Below are 12320 nucleotides of genomic sequence, written 5' to 3'. Positions count from 1 at the left end.
GAATTTAAAATGTAATTCATTGCAATACCTTTTTTTGACTGAAAAGTAATTAGATTACAGTAACTAATTACTTTGTACTTGAATTACACCCAACAGTGAACACTGCAAATAAATGCAAATATTTAGGTAAATCTAACCTCAATAGCTGGTTTAGATTTAGTTCCAGAACTGAACAAATGAATAAAATAAATAAAAATAATCCGTGCAGTGTTTTTAAATGGCAGCCTATGCAGATGTAGCGTTTACCTGGAGAACTATGGTGCCGTAAGCATTCTTCAGCATATTTACGACATCCCCGTGAGTAAAGCCATCCAGAGACTGAGAATTAATACTCACAATCCTGTCCCCTACCTTTAAAAGAGCAAGAGCGGAAAATACAAGGAAATATAGCTTGAAATTTATTCACACAATCCCCAGCAGTGGCCTTCACAACCAAAAAAAAGACAGAATGCTTAATTAATAATTCTTGGCCTATTTTACACAGGTGGTAAATGTGGAACAGAAAGCAAAAGAAGTGATATATTACTTTGAGGCGATGCGTCTTGGCAGCCACCCCGTTGGCCTGGATCATAGCGATGAAAATGGGGATGTCACCAAGTGGACTGCCCTTACCGCCTGCTATACTGACACCCAGAGCATCTGTGGGACCCTGAGAGAAAAAGAGAGGGAGAAGGCCACATATACATTTATATGCATATATAAGTAGTACATTGTGTACTGTATATCCATTTTCTGTATATGGAGGTGTTTGGAGGGAGCTCATTTACCCGTGTGATTTCAACTGTGCGGAGGCCTGGTTCTGTCCCTGGAGTGGTAAAAACATTTAATTACAACTTCATCGTTCATATATACTTTGCAAATACAACTGATATCTGTCAACAGATACTGTTGAAGTCAGAAGTTTACATACACTTTAGACAAATACATTTAAACTCACAATTCCTGACATTTAATCGTAGAAAACATTCCTTGTCTTAGGTCAGTTAGGATCACTACTTAATTTTAAGAATGTGAAATGTCAGAATAATAGTAGAGAGGATGATTTATTTCAGCTTATATTTCTTTCATCACATATCCAGCAGGCAAGAAGATTACATACACTTTGTTAGTATTTGGTAACATTGCCTTTAAATTGTTTAATGTGGGTCAAACATTTTGGTTTCCTTCCACAAGCTTCTCACAATAAGAATTTTGGCCCATTCCTCCAGACAGAACTGGTGTGACAGAGTCTGGTTTGTAGGCCTCCTTGCTCACACATGCTTTATCAGTTCCCACAAATTTTCTATTGGATTGAGGTCAGGGCTTTGTGATGGTCACTCCAATACCTTGACTTTGTTGTCCTTAAGCCATTTTGCCACAACTTTGGATGTATGCTTGGGGTCACTGTCCATTTGAAAAACCCATTTGCGACGAGCTTTAACTTTCTGGCTGATGTCTTGAGATGTTGCTTCAATAAATCCACATAATTTTCCTTCCTCATGATGCCATCTATTTTGTGAAATGCACCAGTCCCTCTTGCAGCAAAGCACCCCCACAACATGATGCTAACACCCCCATGCTTCACAGTTGGGATGGTGTTCTACGGCTTGCAAGCCTCAACCTTTTTATTCCAAACATAACAATGGTCATTATGGCCAAACAGTAACATATTTGTTTCATTAGAACAGAGAACATTTCTCCAAAATGGAAGATCTTATGTCCCCACGTCCCCATGTGCACTTGCAAACTGTAGTCTGGCTTTTTTATGGCAGTTTTGGAGCAGTGGCTTCTTCCTTGCTAAGCAGCCTTTCAGGTTATGTCGATATAGGTCTTGTTTTACTGTGGATATAGATACTTGTCTACCTGTTTCCTCCAGCATCTTTTCAATGTCCTTTGCGGTTGTTCTGGGATTGATTTGACTTTGAATTACTTGTGTCATGCACAAAGTGGATGTACTAAACGACTTGCCAAAACTATAGTTTGCTAATATTAAATCTGTGGAGTGGTTAAATAATGAGTTTTAATGAATTCAACCTAAGTGTATGTAAACTTCTGACTTCAACTGTAAGTAACTTGTTTTATGGTTGATTTATAGCCATTGTATAGCTGTTTTCCTGGTGCTTTGGCACTGTTTTGGTGTGACAAATTGTTGTAGGGGTGGGAGGAACCTGTGCTTTTGCCGTTGGGTTCAGTGATGGCTCGATTGCTGTTGTTGAGAACTTGAGAGGGGGGTGGGGCCACGACAGGGGGCATGGGAGTGGGGGTAATGCTGTTGGCACTCACGTGACTCATCTAAAGGAGAAAGCAAAATAGGACAGTGCTGTAACTTTTAATGAGCGACACACACACAAACACACACAAATACTCGGTACATGCCATCCATCATACATCCAAAACCTTGCATACATTTCCATTAATGTTTATTTAAAAGACGTGAAGGCATGCTGACACTGACACACAATTCCTTATTTTTTTCAGGCAACATAGATGAGTAAAACACACCGATGCCCACAACTCTACACCGCTGGTTATACCGCTAGCATGCCCGACTGCTAACATGCATTATTGATTTGGTTAGAGTTGCTGGTTATAGTGACAGGGAAGCCCAACGAGGTGATGCCGGACGCAGGCTACACACACCTGACTTCCCTGGGAAGTACGTCTGGATGAGATCCAAGAAGCAGCCTTCAGTCTGCCCAGTTCCAACTGCACTTTTCCCCTGGCGCACTGCAGGATCATAGCATACATGTTGACGCACACACATGGTTTGGCATTGTTGTGTCGTTTTGCTATTCTGCTCGCAAATTTACATATTTTTGAGCACCTTTACACCAGGTATATTATCATAAACCAAGGCCATGTCCACACTAATATATTTTTTAAATGAACTGAATTTTGAAAATGCATTGATAGGCGCCTTGGGTAGTTCAGCGAGTATTGCTAACTACAACCCCTGGAGTCACAAGTTCGAAACCAGGGTGTGCTGGGTGACTCCAGCAAGGTCTCCTAAGCAACCAAAATTGGACCAGTTGCTAGGGAGGGTAGCCACCTCGTGGTTGCAATTAGTGGTTCTCGCTCTCATTGGGGCCTGGTAAGTTGTGCTTGGATCACAGATTAGCATGAGCCTCCACATGCTATGAGTCTCCACGGAGTCATGCATGTGAGCTACGTGACAAGATGCGCAGGCTGACCATCTCTGAAGCGGAGGCAACTGAGACTTGTCCACTGCCACCCGGATTGAGGTGAGCAACCGTGCCACCATGAGGACCTAGTAAGCAGTGGGAATTAGGCATGCCAAATTGGGGCAAAAATGGGATGAAAAAAAAAACAAAAAAAAAAACAAAAAAAGAGAAATAAGAATGCACTGATTTTGCCATGTTAATGTCTCTATTCCACACTGGAAAGCCGTTTTTCCTCTACCCAAATATGGAACGGTTTGAATACACACTACATTACCAAAATACTTTGGTAAACGATGACGTTTGCAAAAATGGATTAGTGTGGATGTGGCTTTGAATTAAGACAAAATTACAATGTTTAAAAACATTTGTAAACTGAAATAAAATCATGCAAAATAAATGAAAAACTAAGGCAACATCTATTTTGAAAACGCATTGATGTTGTTATTTACGACTCTTGTATACACTGGAACAACATTTTCCTCCATCCCAAATGGAGACTTTCAAAAACGCTCTCCATAACCACATACTTTGGAAAATGAATACTTTATGAAACTGACAAAACAGTTTTGAAATGAAAACGGATTAGTGTGGCTGTGCCCTAAAATGGTACTAAACGAAAAAACAGTGATGAAAAAAAATAAATAACAAAAATAAATGTTTACATAGTCAAAAATATACTTCTGTAATTTTCTCCCCAATTTAGAATGTCCAATTCCCAATGCGCTCTAAGTCCTCGTGGTGGCATAGTGCGGAGACATAGCGCGTGTGGCACCCCAAACTATTCTCTGCGGCATCCAGGCACAACTCGCCACGCACCCCACAGAGAGCGAAAACCACACATTATAGAGACTACGAGGAGGTTACCCCGTGTGACTCTACCCTCCCTAGCAACCGGGCCAATTTGGTTGCTTAGGAGACCTGGCTGCAGTCACTCAAACATTTCATGAACTAAAATAAATTAATAAGAAGCAAAAGGCCAAATCATATGGAACCCCTTAGAGGACAAGGGATTTTTTTCTGAAAGAGTTTTGGGTGTCCTCTCAATAGTTTTACTTTCCCCTCTCAATAAGGTTTGCGTTCCTGAAAATAGATAAATTGATGCAACCATTTAAACAACACCCTGACATCAGAAGTACTTGAATGCCACATAAAACTGAACACATTGTATCCTGAACATGCGTCAAGAGTCACACTACTGTAAATAAATGCATTGATGCTGATGAAAATAAATGCATAGATCTAATGTCAAAATGTTTAAATGCTAAATTTTGTTTCTATTTTATTCATCACAACACACTACATTAGTAATGGATGACACCTAGTGGCAGTATCCTGCAGTTGCAGCTTCAACTAAATCTGCCCTTGTAATCCAGTTTGGGACGTGTTGTAAGCCAGGCTTTAGGTGTTGGGCAGAGCTCACCTTGAGGATCGCAGCGACAGCCTCCTGCGAGGCCTGTCTCATGTCCTCTCCATCCACGGACAGAATCTGATCACCCTGCATCAGTCTGCCATCCAGATCAGCTGCTCCACCCTTTACCACGTCTGAGATGAACACACCCTTACCATTTCTGCAGAGAGACAGTGAGATAAATCAGTTTGACACATTTTTGACACAAACAACTTTTTTTCTCTTATTACAAAAAGTAAAAAAGGCGCTGTCCTTTTCTGTATATCGTGGTTCCCTTTTGTGGTCCGTTCTGCATGACGCGGCAGCTCATTTTAGCTTATCGCGGCCGACCCAGCGGCCTGCTCGGTTCTCCTGAGGGAAAATGCCCAGTATGCCAGATTACTAGTCCAGCTCTGCCCTCGATGATGGCATGCTGTCCAGGCCCCGAAGTAGCAAATCAGCCCTTTTTACGCCATACGTGGTGATGTGTGTTCTTCGCAAACAATTCAACTTTAGTTTCATCTGTCCACAAAACATTTTCCTAATAGCGTTGTGGAGTGTCAAGGAGGTCTTTTGCTAACTTTAATCTTTAGCGTCACTCCGGAGTTCTTTTTTACGTCATTGATCATTCTGTATTGTGCCCTTTAATTCATCTTGGCCGGACGACCACTTCTATGTAGAGTAGCCACAGTACTAAATCATCTCCATTTATAGATTTCAAGATACATTTTTTACCCTTTCCAGTTTTATGCAATGCAACAATTCTTGATTGTAGGTCTTCTGAGATCTCTTATTTTGCCACGCCATTTTCGCATTCAAGTGAGGGGCGGTGGGAGTGTTTAAGTAGAGGAGACAGCTGCAGAAGAGAGAGAGAGAGAGAGATGCGCAAAGCTGTCTGTGTGTGTGTGTGTGTGTGTGTGTCTGCAAGTCAGTGGGGTGTATGCTGAAAAGCAAACATTTTGCATACTGCTGAAAAGTGGTGACTTATTGTGTGAGGCTGGAAAGTGCAACAATAAATGTCTGCATGTTTTGTCAAGCTGGCCCCCGCTTCCTCCGTTCCTTAATTGTTACAGTGTGTTATTAGTCAAAACAGATTGTGTTTGTTCATTATTGTAACTTAGATGAAACTCAAATCAGATTTTAAGACAAATGTATACATTAATCCAGGTAATTCCAAAGGGTTCACATACTTTTTCTTGCCACTGTATATCTATGACTACCTATAACATTCAGCATAGTACGAAGCCTCATATTAATTCTACTTCTGCCTAAACACTTATCCCATTTCCCAAATGTTTCTTATTCTCAATCAGAATTAAAAACCGGCCATTCACATATTTCACATTCTTTTTTCTCCCAAAGCACCATAAGAAAAGAATAAAGTTAGATAGTGTCTACTCACCTCTTACCGACGATGCTCAGGCCCAGCCCACGGCCGGTTCTTTTCTGGAGCTCCACACGGAACATGTCGAGGTTCTCCTCGTCCCTGTACTGTGCTTCATCACGCAGAACTGTCAAACGCACTCTCGATGGCGTTTGCCGCAAAGCAGCTATAGCATCTTCATGAGCCACGCTGCGCAGGTCAACTCCATTTACCTGCAGAAAGAGCCAAAGAACATAGTTACCTTGCATATTAAACAAGTAAACTGCCCACAAAAACAAAAGTGTTTTTGAAATTTCTCTGTGTTCCACTTTGGCTGGTGCTGGAGGAGTCCACAGTTAGAACATGTTGGTTCTACAGTATAAAAGCCACCTCAAGTGGTGAAATAAAAACAATCACTGACTGACAATATTTATCCATATTTTTATCCTCACTTCAATGATTAGATTATTTTGATTAGATGAATCAAGTATTCTAAATTGAAGTGAGGGCATGAAAAGAAAAATGCGGCTACCTGGAAACTTGCTTTGTCAGCACGTATATTGTGTCACCAACATATACACCGATCAGCCACAACATAAAACCATCTGCCTAATATTGTGTAACCATCGTGCTGCCAAAACAGCACCAACCCACATCTCAGATTAGCATTCAATTGTCTCGGATCACCACAATTGTACAGAGCGGTTATCTAAGTCTGTAGACTTTGTCAGTTCGAACTAGTCTGGCCATTCTCTGTTGACCTCTGTGTTTCCATCTGCAGAACTGTCGCTCACTGGATGTTTTTTGTTTTTGGCCCCATTCGGAGTAAATTCTAGAGACCATTGTGCATGAAAATCCCAGGAGATCAGCAGTTACAAAAATACTCAAACTAGTCCATCTTGCACCAACTATCAACCATGTGATTATCTAATCAGCCATTCGTGTGGCAGCAGTGCAATGCATAAAATCATGCAGATACAGGTCATGAGCTTTAGTTAATTTTCACATCAACCATCAGAATGGGGAATTTATTTTATCTCAGTGATTTGGACAGTGGCATGATTTTTGGTGTCATACGGGCTGATCTGAGTATTTCTGTAACTGCTGATCTGGGATTTTCACACACAACAGTCTCTAGAATTTACTCAGAATGGTTCCAAAAACAAAACACACCCAGTGAGCGACAGTTCTGTGGATGGAAATGTCTTGATGAGAGAGATCAACAGAGAATGGCCAGACTGGTTCGAAGTCTATGGTAACTCGGATAACCACTCTGTACAATTGTGGTGAGAAGAAAAGCATCTCAGAATGCTAATCTGAGATGCGGGTTGGCACTGATTTGGCGATATGATGGGACCTACATAATATTAGGCAGGTGGGTTTAATGCTGAAACAATAAAATATATACAAAAAGGCATTGGAAAAGTACCAAAAATAAATGTAGGCCTGGTATAGAGTTTCCAATTCAGTTCATTTTGGTAAAGGTAGTAGATCATTCTGGTATTTAATGCATACAAACTGTACAAAGTGGACATACTGAATACCACTTTTCTTTTTTCAAAAATAGCAGATTGTCTTCTAATTTGAACACACAGATTCTCTCCGAAAGCGCTCTAATGACTGACACTACTCCTTAAATCTAGCAGATGGCAGTATTGACTAGGTATAGCACAGAACTAAATTTCTCAGACCCAATTAATGAGACCAGGTAATAAATAGCCACTCCTCTCTGTTCTAAAGGGGAAAATAGAGGTCAGATTTACAGACCCACAAACCAACAGTTGCACATTTTCCTTTTTGCTCCAAGCTGTGCAGCTTTCAATGACTCAACCTTCCAAAACATGCACAAACCTCGAGAATCTGATCTCCAGCCCAGAGTCGACCGTCCCGTGCCGCTGCCCCCTCCTCATACACTTCATGAATCACTATAGCATCCTGAAGAGAGAGAGAGAGGTATGAGAGGAAACCTACAAAAGGCTAGCTTATAGTGGTCTCCGCATAATAACCTTGAACTGTGGCATTTTAACATCAAATGTATTACACACATAACATTTAAACCCTTTCATAAACCTTTTCATAACACACAGGGAGATATATTTTCCTGCTGAAAACCTGCAGAACCCAAAGGCTGGTTTTGTTGACTCATGAGAGTCCTTTGACAGCTTAACTAGCCTACAGAGCTGGAGTGCTGCAGCATTATGAACGCGAATCAGGCAGTGTGCTGATAAAAGCCTGAGGCACTGTTCATCTCTGCAGAGAAAGTGAAGGGAGACAAAAAGCTCCCACTGTGACCTGCCTGTTCTGATGCAGCCCTGCGGCCCACCATAAAGAACGAGACACAACACATCACACGTGTCTACAGAGAGCTCCCTTTGCCCTCTTACTCTCTTACACACACACTCCTGATACTAACTATGAACAGGGCCCACGAGTCATCTGTGCCCACAGAGAGCTCTGTAGAATTCACAAAGGTCTACAGATCCCCCACACCTGGCTTGTTTAATAAAAATGTGATCCAATTTGACAATGCTTTTAGCTACTAAAAAGAGAGTGTTGTACTCTCAGCTCCGTTTTCAAAAGAAATTATTTTCTCCATTCCTTGCTTAATATGCAGACACATCTAGAAGTACGGCATTCGGTGGTTAATTTCCACCAAAAAATTGTAAACGCTTTGGCCTTGCTGTGTTTTCAAAACATTGATCCGTATTTTTGAGCATCCCGCCACAGAAACATTGGGGGTCAACCAATGGTGAAGCAGTTAATCTTGCCAATTAAATTACTGAAGAGAAATGTTTGTTGCTGAAGTTTTTTAACATTTTGTCAACGATAATGAAGACGTGACGAAAAAGACGCATCATGACAATAATTAAGCAATTAAACATATTTTTCTGTATGTTTAGGCCTTCCGTCCACACTGAGACAGCGTTTTTGACAGCGAAAATGCTTACGTGTTATGGTGTGCACAGGGGAAATGGAGATATATGAAAACTATGACATATTGGCGGTCCATGTTTTTTTTTGTGTGTGGAATTTTTACCCTTTTCTTCCCAATTTGGAATGCCCAATTCCCAATGTGCTTTTTAAGTCCTCGTGGCCGTGTATTGATTTGCCTCAATCCGGGTGGCGGAGGACAAATCCCAGCTGCCTCCGCATCTGAGACCGTCAACCCGCGCATCTTATGTGGCTTGTTGAGGGCATTGCCACAGAGACATAGCACATGCGGAGGATTCACGCCACACACCGCGGCATCCACGCCCAACTAACCACGCGCTACACCAAGAACGAACCACATTAAAGTGACCACGAGGAGGTTACCCCATGTGAGACTACCCTCCCTAGCAACCAGGCCAATTTGGTTGCTTAGGAGACCTGGCTGGAGTCACTTTAATAGCATTGTTAAAGATAAATGTTACTTTACAACCTTCACATTGCATTCTTTCAAAGGTGATGGGAAGTTTTCTTGGAATTACAGTCCGGCGACAGAACACGAGGACAAATGCACTTCAGACTGTGCATGAAATGGTGATTTTACACATACACGGTATGTGGACGTTTTCATATGTTTTAGTATGGACATTTTAGTATGGTTTATTAGGACACCTTTTTTAGTGAAATCAGTAAGGAAGTAGGGACATTTTATGCATGGTATCCCAAACATTTATATTAAAAGAACGTTTTGAGCATTGTACATTTGGTAACATACCAGCTGAGTATCTCTGCCCCCAACTATACTTAGACCCAGTCCAGATCGGCCTTTAGAAATCTCAATAACCATCTCTTGTCCTGGAACTATGGGACATGTAGCAGGGTCTGAAACAAAGGACAATATAAGAGAAAGAAAGGAAGAGATGATGCAGCTCTTTCATGTTCTGTGTTTTTTTTAATGCAGAGAGAGAAAACAAAATGAATGCTTGGAAAAACAACAACTGCCAGAATTCAAGACAAATCCACACTGCAATATTGCATTGTTAATTTCAACCTTGATTAAACATGCATATGGGTGCCAAAGATAGCAGCTCTACATAAAAAATGTCAAGAAAAACTGAACATTGTTACAAACGTTAACATACCGAAATGCAACACAGAGTATGCGATTTTCAGAGCTACACACCTTTGCTGCAGTCCTCGAAGTCAGGGGTCGTGCCAGAGGCTGAAGTGAATGATCCTGGGGATGTGACCTCCAGAGAACTTGCTGTGGGTTTGGTGGAATTTCTCAGGTTTTTTGGAAGACTGGTGATCTGAGGACGATCCAGGACAAGGACGAGCCAGAAAGAACACACACAAAAAAAAAAAAAAAAAAAAAAAAAAAAAAAGAGACAGAGGTTAGACAGTTTACTAACAGTGTTCCATAATACTGTCCATGTTTTGTCTGTTCCAAGCTTGCATGGTTTGTTTTGTAATCTGTTTGGGTGAAACAAAAATTCCCCCCACTTCAAGCTAGCTCCTAAATGTTTCACACATGCATACAAACAAACCCACACCTGTTCCATATTAGGTCTGAGTGATTGTTCACTTGTAAAGTCCAGCACTTTGTCTGAAGACTTAAACTTCTGAAATTATTAATACACTTTCGTTAGTTTTATCACTCAGTATAACAGGCTACACAAGCAAAATCTGAATTATGAAATTATGAATTATGAAAGCTAAAAACATGAATGGCATTCAATACATAGTGCAATTTCTTGTGGAAATAGTACCATGGTAATACAATGTTTTTTGGAACATAGTATAATGGTAATATCATGTTTTTTTGGGACATAGTACCATGGTAATATATTTGTTTTTGGAAATAGCCATGTTTTTTTGGGACATAGTACCATGGTAATATATTTGTTTTTGGAAATAGCCATGTTTTTTAGGACATAGTACCATGGTAATACAATGTGTTTTTGGAAATATTACCATGGTAACATGTTTGTTTTGGACATAGTCCCATGTTTTTTGGAAATAGTACCATGATATTACAATGTGTTTTTGGAAATAATACCATGGTAATACTATGTTTTTGGAACATAGTACCATGGTAATATCTTGTTTTTTGGACACAGTACCATTTTCTTTTGTGTGGAAATAGTACCAATGGGAATACAATGTTGTTTGGAAATAGCACCATGGTAATACAGTGTTTATTTGGAAATAGTATCATATTTTCTTGGTAGTACCATGGAAAAGTACCACGGGAGTAACATGTTTTTTTAGGAAATATAACCATGGGAATACAATGCGTTTTGAACATGTACTATGATCATTTATGAATATACCTTGGAATATCATGTAAATAAATACCATGGTTTATGAACGTAGTAATCATCAAGTATGGTATAGATCACATTACAATGGTCATACTACAACAGTCATTAATTGTAAGTTTTTTTTTTTTAATTCATAGTCTGTATCAGATGTTGAGATCTTAGGTGTTCCTCACCTTCAATGCTGACTCTCCCTCTCTGACACTCTTCTGTGTTGGTTCTCTTGGTGTGGGGCTCACTGCTAGAGCCACGCTGGACTGCTCCTGAATCAGGAGTCAAACAAACAGGTAAAATAAAGAACAAGGCCTAGATACTTCCCTCAGAGACCCAACTACGTCAAAACTGCATTCTCTGTCTCCATCTAGGACAGAGAGGTGCTTACGGCAGATGCTGATGAAGTAAAGCGCTTCAGAGGCAGCTTGAGGCTTAAAATGTTTGTTTACCAAAATAAATCCACATTTAGGTCAGGAACAGCTGGTCTGAGCTTAGACTGACAATAAGGGGATGGAAAGGAGGGGAATATGAAAATAAAACCACCATAAAACCACAGTAAAATTAGTCAATACGACTCCTACAATACATTTTAAGTCTTCTAAAGCCATAGGATCCCTTGATGAACAGACCAAAAGACAAGTTGAGTATACAGTTCCCAAATGAAATATGGCAACTACAATGCAGAACGGACGACAGTAATATAAAACCTCATTGGTTCTTGTCCTGTGACTAAACATCATGACATCAAACCTGTGTAGTCATCATATTTGATTGAGAGCAAGGAAGCACATGAAGCTGGATGGTGATAATCTGCCTGATTTGTTGGAGAAAACTCACTTTGATTAGTGGCAGCTCCGGTGGGCCTCTGCTGAGAGGGAGGCTCTCGGGTATCTGTGGCTTCTCTGGCAGAGCTGGAACCACTGGCGTATTATGATGGGCCTGAAACAATAGATCTGGAATCAGTTCTGTCAGAATCCTCTCCATTTCACTTGTAGCAATGTATTAAGGGAAGTTGATCCATGGTCAGTGCTAAGAGGCAATTCCAGCATTGATATTGTGGAAGAATTTGTCAACAAAATCTGCCTGTGCTTGATATCACTTTCTTGGCCTTTAAATTACTGATGCTTTGGCTAAGCAAACTTCAAACTTACAGCACATATCATACT

General features: G+C 40.5%; 1 protein-coding gene across 6 annotated transcripts in view; it reads right to left on the bottom strand.

The window, feature by feature from the left end:
* patj (PATJ crumbs cell polarity complex component) overlaps positions 1-12320 on the bottom strand; it is a 132050-nt gene that overhangs the window by 12641 nt on the left and 107089 nt on the right. For 4 of the 6 annotated variants that reach the window (XM_052123543.1, XM_052123542.1, XM_052123544.1 and 1 more), the window contains 12 exons: positions 11992-12093; positions 11337-11429; positions 10023-10149; positions 9615-9721; positions 7763-7846; positions 5951-6144; positions 4582-4729; positions 2620-2706; positions 2148-2271; positions 768-805; positions 527-649; positions 247-351 (listed from right to left, as the gene is read on the bottom strand). In XM_052123543.1, coding sequence (XP_051979503.1) covers positions 247-351; positions 527-649; positions 768-805; positions 2148-2271; positions 2620-2706; positions 4582-4729; positions 5951-6144; positions 7763-7846; positions 9615-9721; positions 10023-10149; positions 11337-11429; positions 11992-12093 — 1332 coding nt within the window. The other 2 variants (XM_052123545.1, XM_052123547.1) reach the window with 2 other exon arrangements.

The sequence above is a fragment of the Xyrauchen texanus genome, chromosome 50 (assembly GCF_025860055.1).
Source record: "Xyrauchen texanus isolate HMW12.3.18 chromosome 50, RBS_HiC_50CHRs, whole genome shotgun sequence".
NCBI lineage: Eukaryota > Metazoa > Chordata > Actinopteri > Cypriniformes > Catostomidae > Xyrauchen > Xyrauchen texanus.
The sequence above is the reverse complement of the archived record's forward strand: the minus strand, read 5'-3'. Positions and strand labels throughout refer to the sequence as shown.